The 26,669-nt window shown below is 37.9% G+C and overlaps 2 protein-coding genes across 5 annotated transcripts in view; one reads left to right on the plus strand and one right to left on the minus strand.

Annotated features, from left to right (window-relative positions):
• supt3h (SPT3 homolog, SAGA and STAGA complex component) overlaps positions 1 to 26,669 on the minus strand; it is a 398,081-nt gene that overhangs the window by 354,049 nt on the left and 17,363 nt on the right. For all 3 annotated transcript variants that reach the window (XM_073057204.1, XM_073057206.1, XM_073057205.1), the window contains one exon: positions 17,916 to 18,025. In XM_073057204.1, the coding sequence (XP_072913305.1) occupies positions 17,916 to 18,025 (110 nt within the window). The remainder of the gene's footprint in view (positions 1 to 17,915; positions 18,026 to 26,669) is intronic.
• The window catches only part of LOC140733623 (runt-related transcription factor 2-like), a 165,985-nt gene that overhangs the window by 33,647 nt on the left and 105,669 nt on the right, over positions 1 to 26,669 (plus strand). The gene's annotated exons all lie outside the window — the stretch shown is intronic.

The raw sequence follows: 26,669 nt of genomic DNA on the forward strand, positions 1-26,669 counted from the left end.
ATTTATACATACTGTGAATAGCTGGGGCCTAAGAACTGATTCCCTAATGGGGTTCCAAGTGCTGAATCTGAATGCACCCCAAGAGTCACTGCCTGCCACCCAGAAAAACACCCAATTGTTCCTGTTTTCTGTTTCTATCCATGCCAGCATTGATGCAGGGTGAGACCAAATTAAGAATCACACCATGGAACAGAAATCAACCCATCTCAGACATAGGATTTCATGCTTGAAACACAAATTCTATTTCTCTTTCCACAGATGTTGTCTGACTTGTATTTTTATACTTTCCTGTTTTCATTTCCTGACTTACTTTTAAGGCAGACAAGAATGAATAATTGCAGTTCATCAATACTACAGACTTTAATTATTTTTAAATCTCAACCATTCCTCCATAGATTGACAGAAGATGGGCAAAGTTCCCTGTCTATTATAGCCAACTACCACCTCATTATGTTCATTGGTTCCTTCATACAAATTCAGCACTACAGTTTCTGAATCATACTTCACTTTCCATCATAATGGAAGAATTGCATCATGTCTTGGACCCTCTTCCCAGGAGTGACCATGTTTTCCTTGTCATCAGCAAAATTGTTAATTACTCCTTTCCCCCACACAATACTCAATCTCAGATAGCTATGTTCTAGTTCTCCAGTTAGTTCCTCAATGTACTGATCTAAATAAGAACAAATAAACACTCCATCAATTTATCAACCACACTATGATCACTAATTTGGTTTGACCACTACAGATCTAAGTTTGAGTTTCTCATCACAATCTTAACTTTTCACTCTATTTGACACATACACTGGAATGCAACTAGCCAACTTCACACACTTCTTCAGAATGTCGGTTGCGTTTTTAATTCTGATGAGAAATGGGTGGCAATATTTGCTTCCTCCTCCTTCCACACTTGTTGAGATAGGTTTATCAAAGAAACAATCAGCATATGGTAAGTAAATTTAGTGAGATGCCAAATTATCTAAGTATTAGGATACTTTTTGACTAATGAATTCAATTTGAAAGCTACATGAAATCTACTCTATTAAATAAGAAGTTCAAACATAGATCAATGGCGAGGGATCATAAACTATAATAGAAAAATTTATATTTTCAACTAGCTGTGGAAGGCCATCTTTTCAAATGTGCAAACGTTAAATTTTATGAGTGGCTCCAATCAATTATATATTTTCTCTCTCTCTCTCTCTCTCACACTCAATATACAGTAAATGAAAATTTTATTCTCAAAGTAATGCTCAATTAGACATTTAAATTAATTTCTTGCTCATCAGTCTGTAGCAATAGCAGTAATTTAAAATGAACATCACAAAACTGGTGTTATTTCTAGTTCTATCATTCTGCTTTTTAGTAAATATGAATGAGAAAAAGGAATAAATGCTGCAATAAAGAACAGAAAGAGAACTGTTGTTCTAAATTACAAAAACAAATTGAAGTTATGTAAATTTGAAAAAGTACCGAGTGAAACAAAAGACAAACTTTAGTCACATGTAAAAACAAGTCACAAAATTGAAATGTTTCATTGCAGTAAACTTATTTTTCAAAGATGGAATCTAAAATGGTAATATGTAAAGAACAATATGGTTAATTAAATGTTAAACTGTCATATCTTCAGAGAATGAAGTTGCCATTCTATGACTCAATGGCTACAGAGCTACAAGTCAGAAATTGAATAGATGTCCCAATTTAATCTGGTTTATATGGCATATGTTACTTCAAGTGCCTGAAAGCAAGTTTTGAAAGCACGTCACAATTGTACTTTAGTGTCAAACACCATCATTTCAATTAAATAATGCAACCATTGTTCAGAGAAATTATTAATAAGAGTATAATTGCTCATAGACAATTGCAAAGACATTAAATAGCTAAATTACAGAATTAGTTCAAAATTACAATTAAAATAGAAGCATTTAACAAACAAGATCTGTGTCATTCATAATGAATATTTGAATATTTATAACTGCTTCTAAATTTAACCATGGACACAAAGAATAGTGCTTTACATTTAAACATAAAAACACTGCATTAAATTTTTAAAGGATACCTATAAAATGAAATGAAATTTTAATAAGATTCCTTTGCATCTTATTGTTAATTAATTAATTTTATTTGAGCATGATAATGCTAAACATTAAGGTTACTAATGCAAGTCAAAATTTTACACCAACTCCATATTTAATAAAAAATGCAATCAAGTACATCTTCAATACAATATTTTGTTTCAGTTATCAATAGACAATAGACAGTAGGTGCAGGAGTAGGCCATTCAGCCCTTCTAGCCAGCACCGCCATTCACTGTGATCATGGCTGATCATACACAATCAGTACCCCGTTCCTGCCCTCTCCCCATATCTCTTGACCCCGCTATCTATAAGAGCTCTATCTAACTCTCTCTTGAATGCATCCAGAGACTTGGCCTCCACTGCCTTCTGGGGCAGAGTGTTCCACATATCCACCACTCTCTGGGTGAAAAAGTTTTTCCGCATCTCTGTTCTAAATGGCCTACCCCTTATTCTTAAACTGTGGCCTCTAGTTCTGGACTCACCCATCAGCAGGAACATGCTTCCTGCCTCCAGTGTGTCCAATTCCTTAATAATCTTATATGTTTCAATCAGATCCCCTCTCATCCTTCTAAATTCCAGTGTATACCAGCCCAGTCGCTCCAATCTTTCAACATATGACAGTCCCGCTATTCCGGGAATTAACCTTGTGAACCTACGCTACACTCCCTCAATAGCAAGAATGTCCTTCCTCAAATTTGGAGACCAAAATTGCACACAATACTCCAGGTGGGGTCTCACCAGGGCCCTGTACAGCTGCAGAAGGACCTCTTTACTCCTATACTCAATTCCTCGTTATAAAAGCCAGCATGCCATTAGCTTTCTTCACTGCCTGCTGTACCTGCATGCTTGCTTTCATTGACTGATGTACAAGAACACTTAGATCTCGTTGTACTTACCCTTTTCCAAACTTGACTCCATTTAGATAGTAATCTACCTTCCTGTTCTTGCCACCAAAGTGGATAACCTCACATTTATCCACATTAAACTGCATCTGCCATACATTTGCCCACTCACCCAACCTGTCCAAGTCACCCTGCGTTCTCATAACATCTTCCTGACATTTCACACTGCCACCCAGCTTTGTGTCATCAGAAAATTTGCTGATGTTACTTTTAATCCCTTCATCTAAATCATTAATGTATATTGTAAACAGCTGTGGTCCCAGCACCGAACCTTGCGGTACTCCACTGGTCACAGCCTGCTATTCCGAAAGGGACCCGTTAATCACTACTCTTTGTTTCCTGTCAGCCAGCCAATTTTCAATCCATGTCAGTACTCTGCCCCCAATACCATGTGCCCTAATTTTGCCCACTAATCTCCTATGTGGGACTTTATCAAAAGCTTTCTGGAAGTCCAGGTACACTACATCCACTGGCTCTCCCTTGTCCATTTTCATAGTTACATCCTTAAAAAAACTCCAGAGGATTAGTCAAGCATGATTTTCCCTTCATAAATCCATGCTGACTCGGACTGATCCTTCTACTGCTATCCAAATGTGTCGTAATTTCCTCTTTTATAATTGACTCCAGCATCTTTCCCACCACTGACGTCAGGCTAACCGGTCTATAATTCCCTGTTTTCTCTCTCCCTCCTTTCTTGAAAAGTGGGACAACATTAGCCACCCTCCAATCAGCAGGAACTGTTTCTGACTCTATAGAACATTGGAAAATGATTACCAATGTGTCCACGATTTCTACAGCCACCTCTTTAAGTACCCTGGAATGCAGACCATCAGGTTCCGGGGACTTATTGGCCTTCAGACTCAACAGTCTATCCAACATCATTTCTTGCCTATTATAAATTTCCTTCAGTTCATCCTTTACCCTAGTTCCTTTGGCCATTATTACATCTGGGAGATTGTTTGTGTCTTCCCTAGTGAAGACAGATCCAAAGTACCTGTTCAACTCATCTGCCATTTCCTTGTTCCCCATAATAAATTCACCCGTTTCTGTCTTCAATGGCCCAATTTTGGTCTTAACTATTTTTTTGCTATTCACATACCTAAAGAAGCTTTTACTATCCTCCTTTATATTCTTGGCTAGTTTACCTTCGTACCTCATTTTTTCTTGGCGTATTGCCTTTTTTGTTATCTTCTGTTGCTCTTTAAAAGCTTCCCAGTCCTCCGGTTTCCCGCTCATCTTTGCTATGTTATACTTCTCTTTTATTTTTATACTGCCCTTTACTTCCCTCGTCAGCCACGGCCGCCCCTTACTCCCCTTAGGATCTTTCTTCCTCTTTGGAATGAACCAATCCTGCACCTTCTGCATTATTCCCAGAAATACCTGCCATTTTTGTTCCACTGTCTTCCCTGCTAGGGTATTGTTCCATTGAACTTTGGCCAGCTCCTCCCTCATAGCTCCATAGTTCCCTTTGTTCAACTGTAATACTGACACATCCGATTTTCCCTTCTCCTTCTCAAATTGTAGGTTAAAACATATCATATTATGGTCACTACCTCCTAATGGTTCCTTTACCTCGAGGTCCCTGATCAAATCCGGTTCATTGAACAACACTAAATCCAGAATTGCCTTCTCCCTGGTAGGCTCCAGTACAAGCTGTTCTAAGAATCCATCTCGGAGGCACTCCACAAACTCCCTTTCTTGGGGTCCAGTACCATTCTGATTCTCCCAGTCTACCTGCATGTTGAAATCCCCCATGACAACTGTATCATTACCTTTGCGACATGCCAATTTTAACTCTTCATTCAACTTACACCCTACATCCAGACTGCTGTTTGGGGGCCTGTAGATAACTCCCATTAGGGTCTTTCTAACCTTAGAATTTCTCATTTGATATTCTCATATATACTCATTTGATTTATCATTTGATAGCAGCTTCATTTTACTTTAGTTCTCAAACTTATATTATCTTAAATCAGGGGTAGGCAACCTTGAAGGTACTTTGACCAGACCACGAGCAAATATTGGGATACTATGCTTATCTGGCCCGCGGGCAATTTTTCCTTATTTCACACGACCACACTGATGGACATGCATGGCATTTTGTTGCACTGGCCCCAGGTTCCATTTTGTTCCAAACCAAACACTGGTATATACGAATGACAGGAAGGCAGACTACCTTATTAATATGTATTAGATGCACGCACAGGTTTTCAGATGGGATTGTTCAAATTTGTAAACAGAAACAGTGTCACTGTGTTTTAACAAGAAATCCACGCTAAATATCCAGATAATTACATGTGCTACGATACTTGTTGAATAACTCGAGTTTCGAAATAAAATCAAAGAAAAAAATTCCAATGGCAATGAATGCAAAACACAGGAAGGTAGACACTGAGTGCCAGAATTTCCAAAACACTTGGACACTAGATTACCTCTTCATCGAGCAAGCTGGGAAATTGGTTTGTCTCATTTGCCTAGAAAATGAAACAAAGGTCCAAGAATTGAGAAAAGCATTTTCATCTCGCTTTGCTTATTTTCATTTGCATGCAAATGAGTTCAAGCTGTTTGCTACTCCATTTGATGTGGAAGTGGACACTGCATCAGAAAGTTTACAAATGGAATTGATTGAGATTCAGTGTGATGACATATTGAGATCCAAATTTCATTCTGAAGATGTGTCAGTGCTTGACTTCTATAGAAAATATATCCATCCAAGTAACAAGTATCCTAACTTAGTGGACCATGCAAAAAAGATGGCATCATTGTTTGGCAGCACTTATCTGTGTGAGCAATTATTTTCAAAAATGAAGCACACCGAGAACCATTTGAGAATGAGATTGACTGATGCCCATCTGGATAATGTCTTGCTCTTGGCATTAACGAGTCTGACACCCAATATTGAGAAGCTTTCAAGCAACAAACAGCATCAAGTTTCACATTAATTTGTATTAAAATTTTCTTTTTTATTATACTTAATTTACCACCATTCAATGCATCATGTTCATAAGTTTTATATTTAAAAATTTGTTGTGTCCTTTTAATTCAAAGAATGCCTTGATTGAAATAAATTGCAATTAAACTGGGTTCTTTGATTACTAATTGGCATCCTTGGTTAAGCACAAATGATTTTCTAGCACGCGTTATTCATCAATTTGAGGCAAAAGATGTATTTAAATAGATAATTCCCATATTTCAAGTTTTTTTATGGCATTTATCTGGCCCACTGTCTGCTCATTAATATGCGATCCGGCCTACAGAGGCAAAAAAGTTGCCGACCCCTGTCTTAAATGATAAGACAACTTGTGCATTACATTTTGTTCAAGTATAACATCCAAAAATAGCAGCTTTGGTGATTCACTGGAAGACTAGGATGTAACAACAAATGAATCTTTTTAAAGAATAATGTATCATTATTGCAATTGTACAAGAATATAACAAGAAGAACTTCTTATTCTAACCAACTCCACTCATTCTTCTAGGCAATCATATAACAGTACCCAATAATTTATGCTTCCTTAAGTGTCAATACATTAGATTACATTGTCCAAATATTTGACCACATTTCTTACATGTCCCTATTAATATACCTTCCCATTGTTCCATACATAGCCAGAACAAGACATTCTCCAGCCTTTCCACGAAAACTGCTCCCCCATGTCCTTCGTATATTCTTTTTTTTGTAAATATACCATGCAAATTTCTGTGGCAGACATGTTCAGCAGTTCAAGTCTAATACTAGTCATCTCCCTTGTCTTCTATTTTCAACATGTCAACCGTTGCCACCTCCCAAGTATTCACCATCAGAACCCTACAGAAGTCTTTCTATTGCAGAGGTTTGCAACTTTTTTTTTTAAACAATGTACCATTAACCAAGGGTCCATGGACCCCAAAGCTGGGAACCCCTGCCCTATCAAATCTTTTCTTTGTATGAATCAATTATCAATTACCCGCAATTTAACTTGTAATCCTGCACCATCAGTGATTACTTAGTTTCAGTCAAATTTACCATCACTTTAATGCTAACCCACATCCGTCATCTCTGCAACCTCACTATGATTTTCATTATAAAATCATTTCTCAAGTCAAGCACTACTCTTTTTTACATGATTGCTGAAGCTATACAAAAAACGTGACACCACTTTGTGCACGAAGTTCCTGCCACAACAATTTTCTTTAAGATTTAGAGATGCTCACTGAGGGATAATGGTCAGGGAACCAGAGGTAATCTCCCCATCTTCCTTCTGAAGAACGGCAAAACCAAAATTTACATCCAGCTGGGAGGATACATGAGGCCTTGGTTTAATCTTCTCAGAAAGACAGCATCTCTGACAACATAATCATCACTCAGTGCAAATGAATGTCAGCCTATATTCTAGTGCTCATATTTCTGGAGAGAGACTTGAACCCATTTTTGGTAACACACAAACAAGAAGATTCCAAAATGAGCCATAGATGACATCTTTCCGAACTGCTATTTGCTGAGTTTCTAATATTTTGACAACTTTTTCTGGCAATGTATATGATGATTGAAGACCAAATTACATCTCATTCACAGGATCCATCTTAGCACTGTGCTTCTTACCCAACACCCTGACTTGAACCAAGCTAAAATTTGATTGCACATTCCAATAAGTATTCACAAGCTTCATATTACAACAGCATTATTTAAATCTTTCAAGAATTAAAGGTGTGTATCTAGTCGCCAAAATCCAAACACTGCAGAAATAGCAATTAGCAGGCCAGTTTGCCAATCATTTAGAAAAACCGTTAAATCCCTTGTTCCATTTAACTGGAAAGAACAGGAAGTCTGAAGAAATTGTAAGCAACCGAAGCTGTACTCAACCAAACATCTGAAACCAAAAAAAGGCATATAGAATTAAACACCCAAATTACAGAACAGACAACATAAAATACCAACAGCACAAATGGAAATGCAAATTTGCTCTGAAGCCATGGAGAATGCCCAAAATCTCAAGGGCCACCAAGAATCCTTATACCTATTTAATATGGAATAGCATCTTGTTATTAAAAAAAAATCATCTCCACAGCAATTTTAACAATGCAAAAGTTATCTTGTATAAAACAAAAAAGCTCCATCTTATTTGCTTATTTGGCTGTATAATCTGATTATATTTCAAAATTTGAAAACACTCCATATCATCCTAAAACAGTCTGTTAATTTTTAAGGTATATTTGAGATCTATAATGTCTCCATAAGAATGCTTGCATATGATGAACATAATGCAATGTATGGTACAAAGAGTTGCAAAATTAACCACTGTTTTAAAAAGTTAATTACTGTTATTACCTTATTGTTGATTCATAATATGCACATGGCTTATGAGTTAATTGCATTTGAATAAACATCCAAACTAAAAGAATAATATATTTGAATCAAAGTTCTAAAATCAAAACAATCTTATTTCCATGTAAATTTTTGCAAGGTGTGCAGCATTAAATTGCAAATTTCCTCTTATAGAGTGTCAATTCAGTATGATATTGATGACCAACACATGTAATCGCAAGAAGTTTCATTTATTTATTAGCAAGTTAGGTGTACGGACTGTTTTTAAAACAATTATGAAGCTATCAAGCAGCAAGGACATCCAAAAACACAAAACAGCCCGTTTCTATAATAAAATTGATTAAAAATTTGACTAATATAAACAGTGGACACTTCATGAAGTACGTCTGCACACCTACTCATTAATACAAATATCTAATCAGCCAATCACATGGCAGCAACTCAATGCATAAAAGCACACAGTCAAGAGGTTCAGTTGTTGTTCAGACCAAATATCAGAATGTGATCTAAGTAACTTTGACTGTGGAATGGTGGGAGAAACAAAAAAACATCAAATGAGTGGCAGATCTGTTGGCAAAAATATCTTGTTAATGAGAGAGGTCAGAGGAGAATGGCCAGGCTGGTTCAAGCTGACAGAAGGTGGACACTAGCCATGCATTCCAACAGAGGTGTATAGAAGTGCATCTTTGAACACGCAACATGTCAAAACTTGAAGTGTTTACAGCAGCAGAAGACAATGAACATACACCTATTAGGTATACAGCGGATACCTAATAAAGTGGCCACTGAGTGGAAAATACTAAGATGGAGGACAGGAAGAAAATTCAGGAAATCATATAAATGACCTCAATTTGTGAATCCTGAACTCAGAAGTTTTCATTAACGTAAAATTCATCATTGATCATACAGTTGCCAAATGTTGATACAGCAATGGAATCTACAGAGAGAATGTAGAATTAAATATTGTTAGCACACCCTTGAAAACTGTCTATGCATGCAAACATTGAAACAAAAATGCAGATGATGAATCTTTAGGGACACAGCATAAGATCACATGAGGTAAAATGTTATCAGAAACAGGAGGAGACCATTCAGTCCTTCGGGCATGCTCTAGGTATTGAAATTATGGCTGATTTGATTGCAACCTTAGTCCATATTCCTGTCTATCACCTTTTCATTGCCTTGCTTATCATGTAGTTTTTGAGCTGACTTGAAAATATCAAAAACTCCGAACCCATGTCGCATTGAGGAAGAAATCTCTAAAGATTCACAACCATTTGTGAGAAAAAAATTACCTTATCTCTGCCATAAAAAATATCTTTATTGAACAAATCCCTGGTTCTAGACTACCCACAAGAGCCAACCCACCATGTCAAGACCTTACTGTATATATTTCAATCATTTCTCCTCACTCCTCTAAACTACAGTAAATATAGTCTCATCTATTTTGCCTTTCCTCATAAAACAACCTAGCCATTTCAGGTATTAATCTGGTTATCTTTACTCAACTTCTTTCAAGGCAAGAGCATTCTTCCTTGGATGAAGAGTTCAATATAGTTTGAAGTCTCACTGATGCCGCACTACAAATGACGCAGAACTTCCCCAACTTTGTTCTTAGTTTCGCAATCAGTAACATTTTGTTAGTTTTCCTAAGGACTTGATTTACCTGCATACCAGCTTTCTGTGAATCAAGAACTGGTGCACTCAGATCCTATGCACATCAGGCATCTGCAACCTCTTAGCATTTAGATGTAATGCTTCTCTTTCCACTATGTCAGCAAAAAATGGGAGAATTTCAGTTTCCCATATTATACTATATTTTCTACATCTTTAACCCTTCTACATTTAATTATCTGTAACTAAAAGTAAACAATACTGTAAATATTGTCCATGAAAAAGTAGTAAAAGCAGAGTCAATTTAACCTGGTAGATGTATCAGGAATAGAGACCGATTTAGGTCAAAACTTTGATTATTATCAACTGTTGTTAACTTGCAAGTCCCAGAACAAACAAATCATAAATCAAAACTTAAATCAAGGAAAAGCAGTACAAAAGGTTCAAGAGGAAATTCTTAGGATACTGGCAAATTTAAAGTAACAAGTGACCACCAAAGATGGACAAAATTAACAAACAAATTAATATATATTAGAACATTTATTTCTCTTTGTTGATGATTATGAGATCATTTCTGGTCACATACTTTAGCCCAGGGGTTCCCTACCTTTTTAATGCCCATAAGCCTTACCATTAACCGAGGGATCCATGGACTCCAGACTGGGCACTGCTGCTTTAGCCAGATACTTAATTCTGGTCTAGATTTTGATATAAGAGTAATAAAAGAAATTGAAATGATTTCTTTTCAAGTTAAAGGTAATTTTCAAATAAAATTATTTTCAAAGGCACATTTTTGAAATGCCAGTTTCTGCATTACTTTACTCCATTTGCTGAGTGAATATTCATGTGGAATCCAAACAAATTTCAGTCCATTTCAGACCTAAATATTTTGGCCCCTGGACCAGAGAATTCAGGACACTTGGTATTTACATTTTGTATTCATATGTATCCTGATTAATATTTTAGAACTGAAGACAATTATTAAATGTTGTTACCCCACTGACAAGTACATGGTAAAACATGATTAATTGATATAAATCAATCTGAAAACTTCTGATATCATGAAACTTCTGACACTGTATCTGGCTGTGATTCAGAAGGGAAAGGGGGAAGAAGTGGTGAGCTGCACTGATAGGAGATTCGTTAATTAGGGGAACAGAAAGGAGGTTTTGTGAACGAGAATGAGATTCCCAGATGGTACGTTGCCTCCCAGGTGCCAGTGTCCAGGACATCACAGATTGGGTCCTCGGCATTCTTAGGTGGAAGGGTGAGCAGCCAAAGGTCTGGTCCACATAGGTACCAATGACATAGGTAGAAACAGTGACAAGGTTCTGCAAAGACAGTTCAGGGAGTTAGGTGCTGAGTTCAGGGAGGCAGGTCCTCCAGGATTGTGATCTCGGGATTGCTACCTGTGCCAAGTGCCAGTGAGGCCAGAAATAGGAAGATCATACAGTTTAACATATGGTCAGGGAATTGATGTAGAAGGGAGGGAGTCAGATTTTTGGATCACTGGACTCCCTTCCAGGAAAAATGGTTTGCCCCTCAACTGGAAGAGAACTAATCTCTTAGCAGAAAGGTTTGCTAGTGCTGCAAGGGGAGGATTTTAAAACTAAAGTTGCAGGAGGTTGGTATCCAAAGATAGTAGAAAGGGTGTGGAGACTGATGCTATTAAGACCTCAGACAAATTCAGGAATCAGAACATTGAGCACTGTGCAACTAATGTCAGAACTGCATATATTTCAATGCAAGAAGGAAAGACAGTTGAGCTCAGGGCATCGATCAACACATGGAATTATGATATTGTAGCCATTAGTGAGACTTCGTAGGACTGGCAGCTCAATATTCCAAGGTCCAGGTGTTTTTGACGTGACAGAGCAGGAAGGATGGTGTTACTAGTCACAGAAAATGTCACAGCAGTGCTTAGTCAGGACAGACTGGAGAGCTCATCTAGTAAGACTTTATGAGTGGAACTCAGGAATAAGAAAGGTATGATCACATTAATGAGGCTACATTACAGACCACCCAATAGTCTGAGGGATATAGAGGAACAGGTTTGTAGAGAGATCACAGGCTGTTGCAAGAAAAAAAAGGTTGTAATAGTAGTCATTTTAATTTTTCGCATATTGACTGAGAATCCCACACTGTCAAAGGACTTGATGCAATAGAGTTTGTCAAATCTGTTCAGGAAAGTTTCCTTAATCAATAAATAGAAATCCCAACAAGAGAGTGTGCAATACTTGTTCTGCCATTAGGGAACAAGTCAGGGCAGATGACAAAATTTCGTGTAGGGGAATACTTTGCATCTAGTGATAAGAATGCCATTAGTTTCAAAGTAAATATTGGAAAAGATAGGTCTGGTCCGCAGGTTGGGATTCCAAATTGGAGAAAGGCCAATTTTATTGTATCAGAAAGGATTGGAGAAGTGTGGATTGGAATAGGCTGTATTTTGGCAAAAGTGTACCTGGTAATGCGGGAGGCCTTCAAAAGAGAAACGTTGAGAGTACAAAGCTTATATGTGCCTGTCAGAATAAAAAGGGACAGATAACAGGCTGAGGGACAAATGCCATATTGGGAAAGGTATAACAAAAAAAGAGAATCAGCACGTATAGGGAGGTAGAATCAAATGAGATGCTTATGGAGTATAAGAAATGCAAGAGAACACTTAAGAAATAAATCAGAGGGGCTAAAAGAAGGCATGAAGTTGCCCAAGCAGATAAGATGAAGAAGAATCCTAAGGGATTCTACAGATACAGATATGTTAAGAGAAAAAGGGTTGGAAGAGACAAAACTGGAAGCTCCTCTGGAAGATCAGAATGGTAATCTCTGTGTGGAGCCAAAAGAGATCTAAAATGGAATTTTTGCATCTGTCTTTACTCAGGTGACAGACACAGAGTCTACAGAGTGAGGCAAAGCAGCAGCAAGGTCATGGAGTCTATACAGATTACAGAGGCAGGCCTGAAACATCAGCTGTACGTTTTTCCAAAGATGCTGCCTGGCCTGCTCAGTCCCTCCAGCATTTTGTGTGTGTATTGTGTTGGAGGAGGTGTTTGCTCGCTGAGGTAGATTAAGGTGGATAAATCTCCAGGGCTTGACAACATGCTCCACTGGACTCTGTGGAAGGCAAATGCAGATATTCCAGGAGTGCTAACAGAAATAATTAAACTATCCTTAGTGACTGGTGAGGTACCAGAAGATTTGAATATAGCTAATGTTGTTCCATTGTTTAAGAAAAGCTGTAAAATTATAAGTCAGTGAGTCTGACACCAGTATTGGAAGGTATTCTAAGAGACTGGATATATGAATATTTGCATAGACATGGACTGATTATGGATAGTCAACATGGCTTTGTGCATTGTGTCTAACAAATCTTAAGAGTTTTTCGAGGAAGGTACCAGGAAAGTTGATGAAGGCAAGGCATCAGCTTTAGCAAGGCTTTTGACAAGGTCCCGTACAGAAGGTTGGTCAAGGAGGTTCTATCACTTGGCACTCAACATGAAATAGCAAAGTGGATTAGACATTGGTTTTGTGGGACAAGCCAGAGAGTGGTAGTACATGGTTACTTCTCTGTCTGGAGGCCAGAGACTAGTAGAGTGCCGCAGGGATTGGTGCTGGACCTGTTGTTTGTAATCTACAGCAATTATCTGAATGATAATGTGGTTAACTGAATCAACAAATTTACAGATGACATCAAGATTGAGGGTGTAGTGGACAGCGGGAAGAATAACAGAGCTTGCAGCAGGATCTGGACCAAATGGAAAAATGGAATGAAAAATGGCAGATGGAATTTAATCCAGACAAGAGTGAGGTGTTGCACTTCGGTTGGACTACCCAGAGTAGGTCTTATACAGTGAATAGCAGGGCATTTGGGAGTAGAGTAGAACAAAGGGATCTGCAAATGCAGGGCCATAATTCATTGAAAGTGGTGGCACAGGTACGTTGTTTAAGACATTGGTGAGGCTTAAATTGGAGTATTGGGTGCAGTTTTGGTCACTGACCTATAGGAAAGATGTAAAAAATGTTGAAAAGGTACAGAGAAAATTTTACAAGGATATTGCTGGAATTGGTGCACCTGAGTTATAAAATTCAATAGATTAGAACTTTATTCCTTGGAACCTAGAAGATTGAGAGGAGATTTGATAGAGGTAGGCAAAATTATGAGAGGTATAGATAGGGTAAATGCAAGCAGGCTTTTTCCACTGAGGTTTGTTGGGTCTACAACAAGAGGTCATGGCTTAAGGGTGAAAATTTTAAAGGGAACATGAGGTGAAACTTCTTTACTCAGAGGGTCGTGAGTGTGTTGAATGAGCTGACAGCACAAATGGTGTATGCGAACTTTGGATAGGTACGTAGATGGGAGGGCTATGGTCTGGGTGCAGGTCGATGTGAGTATGCAGTTTAAATGGTTTGGTATGGACTAGAGGGGCTGATGGGCCTGTTTCTATACAGCACTTTTCAATAACTCTGTGACTCTAATTTAAATCTTACCTGGCACTAATATATTAGAAATTTTGATCGGAACTTTTAAAGCTTAAGGTATGTGTTCCAATTTTGTTCTTCAATCTGCAAATTTAAGTTGAACAAGCGAAGAATGAGGTTGATCAACCATCCTGTTTGTTCCAATCTTGTACTTCCTTTGCAAATAACCAGTCACTTCAAGGAATGCCTTATTGGTACAGAAATATCCTTTGCCACACAACTAGTATTAGACTTCCATCTTGTAACAAACAGTAAACCAAAGCAAGATAACAGAGATGTGCTACTTTCTCACATATTATGTTATAGCATTACAGTAAAACTTCTGCCAACTCGCTGTTGATTGTTTAGAAACCTAGGTGGACTGGGCATCTAACTCATGGGGTGCTGATTCCCCTGGAAATGCAGTTGTATATATATTTTAATGTTTTAAATTTACAAGCTGCAATATTCAATAAGATACTAACCTGTTGCTGATAATAACTAAACCTGAGCAGAACCCTCTCACGGTAGACTCGCAATGAAGTAACCGTTACTGTGAATGCAAACAACAGCGATGTAACATACAAAACATGGGAATAACAATGAAAAGGCCACTTCCAATAAATAAACGGGTCTAGGGTGGATACTGACAGACACCCATGCAAATTTACTGTTTGCCACAAAGCAATAATTCAATTCACACCCATAGAAACTTAGATTTGAATTGTATTAACAAAATATTTTAAACTATAACAAACAAAATAAAGAAAAGGGTCCATCTGATACCGTGCATGCAATATTTGGAGCTCACTCCTGTGTAATACAACTGGTTGCAGCACCTCATTTACTCACGTTACTGAAACGGTTCTGTGCTGAAGAACCAGTCCAAGCCCAAAAACATCCACACAATGTCCAAGGAAAAAAGCGTCAAACTTGCTCCAATGTCGTGCTAGCTGGCTAACTATAAGTTATCTGCACATTCTCTGTGAGACCACAGTCTGCATGAGGATTTTCAGACATCTGTATCTGTCCTTCCAAATTTATTTCTCTTAGCATTTCACCATGCTCTTCTGTTATGTTTGTTGTCTGTTTCTTTCTTCCATCTTTCTCCTTCTTTCACAAAACTTCTTTGATCCCCTCCTCTCTCTAGAAAAATAGCCAAAATTCTTTTCCCAGACATCTTATTGGCCAAAATGTTAACAAGACAAATCATATTGCCGAATTACAATACACTTAACTTAATCAACTACATTTTTATTCTAAATAGCAAAATATTTGATTATATAATGTAATTAAAGAAACACTCTTTTTATGTATAGATTTGCATTTTGGGAAGATCTGTGGAAAATCAATGCCCAATAGCATAACCGTATGAATAAAGTAAAGCATGGTCTTAAACCAGGGTATTACATGTGGAATCTTTAATTTGAGATTAAAAAGAAAATGGCAGTATTCATAAAAAAAGTCCAAGTATTTGCTGGCTTTATCCAAATTTACAACAGTTAACATTTTTACCCCATTGCAAGCACTTTTGTTCCATTTCAAATTTCCATGAGCCTTTTTCTTTCCTGTCATGTATGCGTACAAGTGATCTCAATTAAAGACCTCCATGAAGGCAGGAAAAATCAGGCAGACGTTGTAACCAAATAGAACAGGAAACCATTATTTTTGTTAATGCACTGACAAACCTGTCAGCCCAAATACAGTACTGAGCTGCCAAAACTAACTTTGATCTTTCATTTTTTTTAAACAGACATTTATTTTGGTGGTTTATCCCTCTATGCCTGTTATAAGCCTCTTTATATGTGTAGTATAATATCGGCCTCACCATTATCAAATGTAAAATCAATGAGGTCTAATTCCACCTTCCATTGTCTATCACAATGACACAATGAAATGATAGAACTATTTCTTTGCTCCCCTTTACCATGGTCAAACAAAATCAAAATTTCAGAAAAACTTGAAAAAGATTAATTAGATATTTACAAACTTCGTTAAAAATATATCTTCAATTTAGATCATAATTATCATGAACCAAAGTCAGTGATTCATCAGTGCAAAATACAACTGATTTAACAAAAATTACCTTTGCCTTTCACATGTGTAAAATTACAACAAAGCAATATCAAAGGAAAAATGCCAATATTAATACTGAGATTATTCTGTGCCAAAAAGAGAACTTTGGCAAATAAGAGCCACAGTACAAAACATAGATTCTAGAGGCAATCTAACGTAATGAAAACTGAAGAAAAAGAAAGTCAAAGTGCTGTGCTTCCACCACCATTCAATTTTTTTTCCATTTCTTACAAGAGTAACTTCCAGCTATATTTCTGGAAAGAAAATATTAGTCCCTTCTTTAAACTACTGAAACTCCAGTAAAGGATGAGGTGCTCAATATAGAATTAATTGATTTTTACATTTTTTTAATATCCCACTTCAGTCTTCAATTCAAAATACTTATTTTATTGGCTATAGCACAGGTGGATGAACATTTCAGAAGAGAAATGGCAATTTCTTTAGTTTGCCCAACGGAAGGCAATAGCAAACCACTGTTGCTAGATACTAGGTTTCCTAGAATCTATTTGCTAAGAAAACCATGGTCAAACTCACAAAATGTATCACACAACAACAGCGTCAAGAGGATCTTCAAGACAATTCTGAAGATGCTTCACTCGGTAGGGCTGATTTTGGGACCAATGAATTGATCCACTTGACCCGAAACAGGAGTGTGTGGGCCATGGTAGTCAAAGCTCAAACTGGGCATGGCACCTGTTGCTTGCATTTTACCTCCATTAAACATTCAAATACAAACCTAAATTTTCAAATTGCCTATCTTGTTTTTGCTTCTCATACATTCACAAAGAAATCAGCAGGTGAAAAATCCCCACCAGAGCTCCTTCATGAAAGATTCCCTCAATCTGTTATGCTCTATCAGTGAGGCTTATTTAAGGATAACCTGACTCATTGGAAAATATTCCGAATATAAAAATAAAAAACTTTGATTACAAATGCACGAAGCTGAGATCACTCCAGATTTTGCATCCAGACTGAAAACTCCAGTCTACCATATGCCTCTTTCCTCTAAATGGATAAAGATCCAAGTTTTACACTGTTCATCAAATAGAAGAAGAAAGCCCTTCACTCTGAGTGGAGTCATCGGGACGCCATCGTTGACAGCATTTTTTTAAGCAAACTTTCTTGTTTTTACGAGGCCAAGTTGCTCGCTCGACGCTCAACCCAACACGGATGGAAAGTGTGTAAGGGAGCCGACTGGATTTGAACTCAGGAGCCTTCACTCCAAAGACCGGCACTGATGCCACTACCCCACCAGCCGGCCATTCATCAAATATGCAACATGCAAATAATTTACATACATGTTAATTTGTGACCAACCAAAAGAAACAAATATAACTGAATTCAAAGGCTAACATTATTTGCTATACACCAAAACACTAAATCCTACGTGTGGCTGAACATGTCAACTCATAACAAACAAGTTATACTGAATTAAACCTAGGTTGAATATCGTAATAAATGTTTTGCATGGCTTTGTTTACATACATCATTGTCTGAAGTTCTGCAACAAAGCTGGTCGACTTTCCTGATCCTTTCCCACTGCTTGATGCCATATTCCCTCCAGCTGACATGGGACTGGCTGCATTGCTACTCATCTGAAAAACAAAATGACAATATATGTATAAGCAATTAAGAAGGGTTAACTGTGTACATATTGTTGAAAATGGATGATTGAGCAAAAAGAATCCTGGCATTGAGTATCTGAGGCATTGAGTACCTGAGCAAAGAAGTCATGATAAACTTTTATAAAATACTAGCTCAGTGGAGTGTTAAGTCCAGCTCTGGGTATCAGGATTTAAGAGATGCAAAGTGATTTACCCAGAATGACAAACATGGATGGATTGGAATGTAGGAATCTGAAAAGGGATGGAGATATTTAAAATCATTAAGCATCTCAAGACAATGGAGAGAGAAACTGTTGCCATTGGGAAAGGCACAAGACCATAGATCAGGATGTACACAAATATATAAAATTGAATAGCTGGATTAACAGCTGGTCGTTTTGAGGATGAGACTTAAGAATTAATAATAGAAAGCAAAGAAGAGAGCAGCGGAATTTGAGCAAACAGAGCAAGAACTGTGCTCCAGCAGGAGAGTTTGAACAAACACATCGTGGCTAGCTTCTTGGTAAAAGACACCAAAAGCAACTCTTGAAAAATCTAAGAATAAAACAGAATCAGAAACTTAAAACAGTTACGATCACTACAGAAAAGTATGAGGCAGACATGGGAATAAAGACTGGCAAATCCACGGCCCCTAAAAGTATGCATGCTTGGGTTTTTAAAGTTGCTGCAGAGATAATGAATATATTAGATACAAAATTCACACATTCACAAATTCCCTTCATTGTTTTATAGAACTCTATATGGTCATCCCTTCACCTCCTATACTCCAAAAAAAAAACCCAAACTATCCAATCTCTCCTTGTAATTCAAGCCCTCCAGTCCTAGTAACATCCTTGTGAATCTTTTCTGCATCCTTTCTAGTTTAATGCCACCCTTCATATAACCAGGCACACTTTCCAAACATGCTGTGTTCAGTTTTGAGACAAATGCTAAAGAAACCGCAAGGTTGCCACCCGATGCACCACGAGGCGCAGAGAGGAACAATCATATAGGTAGGCAACCAAAACTGCACATAGTATTCCACATGTGGTCTTGCCAGTACCTTGTACAGTTGTAACATGATGACCTAATTCTTATACTCAACGCTCAAAGCAACAAACACCAGCATACCAAACATCCTCTTCACCACCCAGCCCCTACTTTCAGAAAACATGGTACTTGGATCTTTAGGTTTGTTGTAAAGGACAATACAATTTACTGTGCAAGTTCTACCCTAGTTTAACTTGAGAAAGACCAATGCTATGAGGGGTATAGATAGGAAAAAGCAAACAGGGTTTTTCCACTGAGGTTAGCTGGGACCACAATCAGAGGTCACAGCTAAAAGGTGAAAAGTTAAAGGGGAACATGAAGGAAATGTCTGGGGTTTCCATCGATACAGCTATTTCTACTGCTCTTTTAAAATGTAAGTTGTGCTTCAGTGAGGAAACGTTTTTGAATGCTTTCTTTAAGATTCTACATCTAAATGATTTTTCAGGGCATCATTAAGCCCATCATTGAATAGACAATGCTCAGAAAATATCTTCAATTCAACCACATACGCTGAAATGAACCCCCCCCCCCCCCCACCTTACTTTGGATTCTGCTTATGAAACCTAAATGGTTTTGGTTCGAAATGTTCCTGCATTACTTTGACAATATCCACAAAGCTCACTTTAGTTGGATTAGTTGGAGCAGTCAAATTTCTAATCAAACTGTATGCCTTCAAGCCCAAATGCACTCAGCAAAATTAGTACTTGTTTCTCATAAGCTATTTAATTTGCTTTAAAGTACTGCTCGATCCATTCAGTACACAAAATCCAGTTATCCATTGTGTAATAAAATGGGTCAATCTTTCTGATGTAGCCAGCTATTTCTGTATTTTTTAAATGGCTATTATCACTCAGTACTCACTGTTTATGAACCTGCAAATTCTTCTGTTCTCTGCTTTATTTTTTACTTGATCATCTTTCCTTTTGCAAAGAAAATGTGCTGCTCCAAAGGAAAAAAAAGTGATGTGCTTTTTGTTTTACTCGAAGGCTCTCCAGTTTCTTGCTGCACTTTTTTTTAAACTCATACGTCACACTGCGCTTAATAGGTAGGTAGTTGTCTCAGGTTTGTTTAAAACTTCCATGTCACCACTGTTATGTCTGTGACTTAAAAAAAACTTTAAAACATTAAAACTAATTGGAAGAAAAACAAGGGAGTCCAAAATGTGAGACTAACTTATGTTTTTTCCTTTAAGTGAGGCGAGCACAAATCACATGATAGCATGCTGTCATGCTATTTGCCTCAGGGATCTGTACTGGGTCCAATGTTGTTTGTATTATACGTTAATGATCTGGATGATGGGGTGGTAAATTGGATTAGTAAGTATGCAGATGATACTAAGGTAGGTGGTGTTGTGGATAATGAAATAGGTTTTCAAAGCTTGCAGAGAGATTTAGGCCAGTTAGAAGAGTGGGCTGAAAGATGGCAGATGGAGTTTAATGCTGCTAAGTGTGAGGTGCTACATTTTGGTAGGAATAATCAAAATAACACATACATGGGAAATGGTAGGGCATTGAGGAATGCAGTAGAACAGAGTGATCTAAGAGTAATGGTGCATAGTTCCCTGAAGGTGGAATCTCATGTGGATAGGGTGGTGAAGAAAGCTTTTGGTATGCTGACCTTTATAAATCAGAGCATTGGGTATAGGAGTTGGGATGTAATGTTAAAATTGTACAAGACCTTGGTGAGGCCAAATTTGGAGTATTATGTACAGTTCTGGTCACCAAATTATAGGAAATATGTCAACAAATTAGTGAGAGTACAGAGGAGATATACTAGAATGTCACCTGGGTTTCAGCACCTAAGTTACAAAGAAAGGTTGAACAAGTTAGGTCTTTATTCTTTCGAGCATAGAAGGTTGAGGGGAATTTGATAGAGGTATTTAAAATTATGAGGGGGATAGATAGAGTTGATGTGGATAGGCTTTTTCCATTGAGAGTAGGGGAGATTCAAACAAGAGGATATGAGTTGAGAGTTAAGGGGCAAAAGTTTAGGGGTAACACAAGGGGGAACTTCCTTACTCAGAGAGTGGTAGCTGTATGGAACGAGCTTTCAGTAGAAGTGATAGAGGCAGGTTCAATTTTACCATTTTTTTAAAAATTGAATAGGTATATGGACAAGAAGGGAATGGAGGGTTATGGGCTGAGCTCAGGTAGGTGGGACTAGGTGACAGTAAGTGTTCGGCATAGACTAGAAGGGCCGAGATGGCCTGTTTCCATGCTGTAATTATTACATGGTTATATATGATGATATATGCCATTTACATACTTTTACAGATAACCTGCAATGCCTCATGTAAACAAAGAATGCTTAATCAATGTATTTACAATTTTACTCAAATATTACTGAAATATTAAATACACAACAGCTATCAATGTGCAAGTGTCCCACTTGTGTGCTGTAATACTTCTGAGAACAAAAAGGCTATCCTATTTACATTTTACAATTCAAATTTGTGAAGAATATGAGCAATAATTAATGAGAAAAGCAAAGTCAATCTGGCACCTGAAATTAAGGCAGATTTAATGGGCACTCAAATTATAAATTAATAAAAAATTGAAGAACAATAAAATCAATTATAGTACACGCCTCAGTTACTTCCACATTGTGTCATTTTATTTTACATTACCAATAAAATACCTTGCAGTCAACCAAATGATTTGGATAATATCTGGCTTCAACAATAATGGATCCCTAGTACAGTAGAACATGAAGTCAGTAGTATCTTCAAAGATGTATTTCTTTTAAGAGGATGAAGAAAGGGGAATGGTTGATGCTGTGCATTTAGACTTTCAGAAGGCCTTTGACAAGGTGCAACACGTGAGGCTGCTCAACAAGCAATGATCCCTTTTTCTGGTTGGCTGACGGTGACTACTGTGTTCAGACCAATACCTTTTAGATTATATGTCAATGATTCAGATGATGGAATTGATGGCTTTGTTGAAAAGTTCGCAGACGATATGAAGATAGGTGGAGAGGCAGGTAGTTTTGAAGAAATAAAGAGGTTACAGGACTTAGACAGATGAGGAGAATAGGCAAAGAAATGGCAAATGAAATGCAGAGTCAAGAAGTGTATGGTCATGCATTTTGGTGCAAGAAATGAAAGGGTTGACTTTTTTAAATGGAGAGAAAATACAAAAAACTGAGGTGCAAAGGGACTTGGGAGTTCTTGTGCAGGATTCCCTAAAGGTTAATTTGCAGGTTGAGTCTATGATGAGGAAGGCAAATACGATGTTAGCATCAATTTCAAGAGGACTAAAATATAAAAGCAAAGGTGTAATATTGAGATTTTATAAAACACTAGCGACGTCTCACTTGGAGTATTGTGAACAGTTTTGGGCCCCTCATCTCAGAAAGGATGTTCTGAAACTGGACAGAGTTCAAAGGTAGCTCACAACGATTCCAGAATTGAATGGCTTGTCATATGAAGTGTGTTTGATGGCTCTGGGCCTGCATTCACTAGAATTCAGAGGAATCAGGGGTGAACTCGTTGAAACCTATTGAATGGTAAAAAGCCTTGACAGAGTGGAAGTGGAGAGCATGTTTCCTACTGTAGAAGAGTCTAAGACCAGAGGACACAGCCTCAGAATAACAGGGCGTCCTTTTAGAACAGAAGTGAGGAGGAATTTCTTTAGCCAGACACTGGTGAATCTATAGAATCCTTTGCCACAAGCAGCTGTGAAGGTCAAGTCTTTATGTATATTTAAGACAGAGGTTGATTAATTCTTGATTTGTCAGGGCATGAAGGGATATGGGGAAAAGGCAGGAGATTACAGCTGATAAGGAAATAGGATCAACAATGATGAAATGGCAGAGAAGACTCAATGGGCCAAATGGTCCCATTTCTTATGGTCTTATGGCATCAGTATTACAATGGAGTAAAGAGAATTACAGAGGCATAAGAGAGGAGCTAGACAAGGTTGACTGGAGGGGGACATTAGCAAAGTTGATGGCAGGACAGCAATGGCTGGAGTTTCTGGGCGCAATTCAGAAGGCGCAGGATAGATACATCCCAATGATAAATAAGTATTCCACAGGGACGATGAGTTAACTGTGGCTGACAAGAGAAGTCAAAGACAGCAAAAAAGGAAAACGGAGCATATAATGTAGCAAAAAATTAGCGGGAAGTTAAGAGGGTTGGAAAGTTTTTAAAAACCAACAGAAAGCAACAGAAAAAAAGCCACAAAGAGAGAAAAGATGAAAAATATGTATACTAGTCAATGATATTTAAAAATGCCAGAAGTTTTTCAAATATATAAAGAATAAAATAGTGGAGAGCATAGATATTGGACCACTGGAAAATGATACTGAAGAGTTGGTAATGGAGGAACAAAGAAATAGCAGATGCACTTAATAAATATTTTGCATTAGTCTTCACTGTGGAAGACACTACAGTATGCCAGAAATTCAAGAGTGTTCAGGGGCAGAGTTGAGTGTGGTTGAGGAGAAGATGATGAAACGTGTGAAGGCAGATATGACACCTGAACTAGATGGACTAGACCCCAGGGTTCTGAAAGGTAGCTGAAGAGATTGTGGAGGCATTTCTAATGATCTTTCAAGAATCACTAGATTCTGGAATAGTTCAGAAGGTCTGAAAAAATTTGCAACTGTCACTCCACTCTTCAAAAAGAAAGTGGGGGTGGGGGTCAGAAGAAAGTAAATTATAGGTCAGTTAGCTTGACTTCAGTGGTTGGGAAGGTGTTGGAGTATATTATTAAGGATGAGGTTTCAGGGTATATTGAAGTACACGATAAAAGTAGACCGAAATCAGCATGGTTTCCTTAAGTGAAAATGTTGCCTGACAAATCTGTTGAAATTCTTTGAGAAAATAACAGGCAGAATAGACAAAGGAGAGTCAGTGGATGTTGTTTACTTGGATTTTCGGAAAGACTTCGACAAGGTGCCACACATAAGGCTGCTTAACAAGTTAAGAGCCCATGCCATTACAGGAAAATATACTATCATGGATAGAAGACTGACAGGAGGCAAAGATTGGGAATAAAGGAGACCACTTCCGGTTGACTGCCAATGACAAGTGGTGTTCAGGAGGGGTCTGTATTGCGACCACTTCTTTTAACTTTATACAGTATATCAATGATTTGGATAACTGAATTGATGGCTTTGTGGCCAGGTTTGCAGACGATACAAATTTAGGTAGAGGGGCAGGTAGGGTTGAGGAGGCAGGGAGAAGACAGAAGGACCTAGACAGGTTGGGAAAATGGGCAAAGTGATGTATGGAATATAGCACAGGGAAGTGTATTAAGGCATAGACTATTACCTAAGTGGTGAGAAAATTCAAAATTCAGAGGTGCAAAGGGACTTGTGCAGGGTATCCTAAAGGTTAACTTGGAGGTTGAGTCATTGTTAAGGAAGGCAAATGCAATTTTAGCATTCATTTCCAGAGGACTAGAATATAAGAGCAAGGATGTAATGCTGAGACTTTATAAGGCATTGGTGAGATTGCACCTGGGGTATTGTGAGCAGTTTTAGGCCCTATCTAAGAAAGGATATCCTGGCATTGAAGAGGACCCAGAGGAGGTTGATGAGAATGATTCCAGGAATTAACAGGTTAACATATGAAGAGTATTTGATGGCTCTGGGCCTGTACTCATTGGAATTTAGAAGAATGAGGAAGGATCTCAGTGAAACCCAGCGAATATTGAAAGGCCTAGATAGAGTGGATAAAGACAGGATGTTTCCTGCAGTGGGGGAGTCTAGGACCAAAGGGCTCCGCTTCAGAATAGAGGAACGTTCATTTAGAACAGAGATGAGGAGGAATTTCTTTAGCCAGAGGGTGGTGAATCTGCAGAATTCATTGATACGTACAACTGTGGAGGCCAAGTCATTAAGTATATTTAAAGCGGAGGTTCACAGGTTGTTGCTTAGTTAGGGCATCAAAGGTTACGGTGAGCCGGTATGAGAATTGGATTGAGAGGGAAAATAAATCAGCCATGATGGAATGGAGCAGCAGACTCAATAAGAATTGCCTAACTCTGCTCCAATGTCTTATGGTAGCACAATGGTCAGCGCAACACTTTACAGCATCAGCTGTATGATCAGAAGACCATAACAGCAGGATTAGGCTATTTGGCCCATCGAGTCTGCTCTGCCATTTCATAATGGCTGATCCATTTACCTCTCAAGCCCATTCTCCTACCTTCTCCCTGTAACCTTCCATGCCCTAATCAGAACCTATCAACCTCTGAATGAACTGCGTTCCACAGCCGCCTGCGGCAATGAATTCCATGGATTCACCGCCCTCTGGCTAAAGAAATTCCTCCTCATCTCTGTTCTAAATGGATGTTCCTCCAGTCTGAGGCTCTTCCACTAAAGGAAACATCCTCACCACATTCATTCTATCTAGGTCTTTCAACATTTGATAAGTTTCAATGAGATTCCCCTCATTATTCCAAATTCCAGCAAGTACAGGCCCAGAGTCATCCAATGCTCCTTATGTGATAAGACTTTCATTCCCGAACCATGTTCCTGACGCTATCTGTAAGGAAGTTATATGTCCTGTCCGTGACCATGTGGCTTTCCTGTGGGTGCTCCTGTTTCTTCCCACATTCCAGAGACAGATGGTTAGGTTTAGTGAGCTGTGGGCATACTAAGCTGCTGCCAGAAGCAAGGCAGGTTGTCCAGCAGAAGCCTTGCTGATTTGATTTGATTTGATGCAAGAAAACGCATTTCACTGTATGTTTCAGTGTATGTGTGACAAATAAAGCTGAGTTAAGTATTGTATGTAATTAGTTTTGCTACAACAAGTGTATGGGACATTGGAAAAAAGTTGAATTTCCCCATGGGGATGAATAAAGTATCTATCTTTTCTTTTTTTTAACCTAGAGTTTTCCCAGAAACAATAGAGTGAATACTGAATTATGGCATCTAAAAATCATGATGATATTACACTTAAACAGAAACTGAGATTAAGAACAAAATTCAGGCCACATTGGCCTGAGGTTTAATCCACAAACAACAATGCCACTCCTTCCAGTTATTTCTGTAGATTCCCAATCTAAGAATAATCCTTTAAATCCACAGTCTAGAACATAGAATTCTTGCTACTGCAAGTGAGCATCAGAATTCCTTATTTCACGTCTATTCAGTTAAGTAATATGCTTAAATATTAACACTAGAAACAAAATATTTCCTGGGTAAGCAAGTTCTCGCAGTAAATTTTAACTTATATACTGCATAACAATAAAACATTATCAACAAAACAATCAACATTAAATGTTAAAATGACACCATCACTCCTTCAATTGAATAAAGTATAGAGAAAACATTTCTACAGTTTCAAAACCTAACATATGTACATGCACAAAAGAGATACTGTCTCTCTCAACATGAAAGGAAATCAGATTTTTTAAAACTTTAAAAGTCTGCCTATGATCAGCATGGAATGTCACAAACATATTTTAGACCCATTAGCAAAGCAGCGTAAGAATTTCAAACCATCAAAGATTCATTGGCAAATCTTCATAAGGTTCCTTTATTTATTCCAGCAATTGGAAAAATACAGTCTATAAATGTGTCTCCAAGTACACAGACAGAGTCTTTAACATTAAGTCCCCTCATCTGTTGTTTA

The sequence above is a fragment of the Hemitrygon akajei genome, chromosome 9 (genome assembly GCF_048418815.1).
Source record: "Hemitrygon akajei chromosome 9, sHemAka1.3, whole genome shotgun sequence".
Lineage (NCBI taxonomy): Eukaryota > Metazoa > Chordata > Chondrichthyes > Myliobatiformes > Dasyatidae > Hemitrygon > Hemitrygon akajei.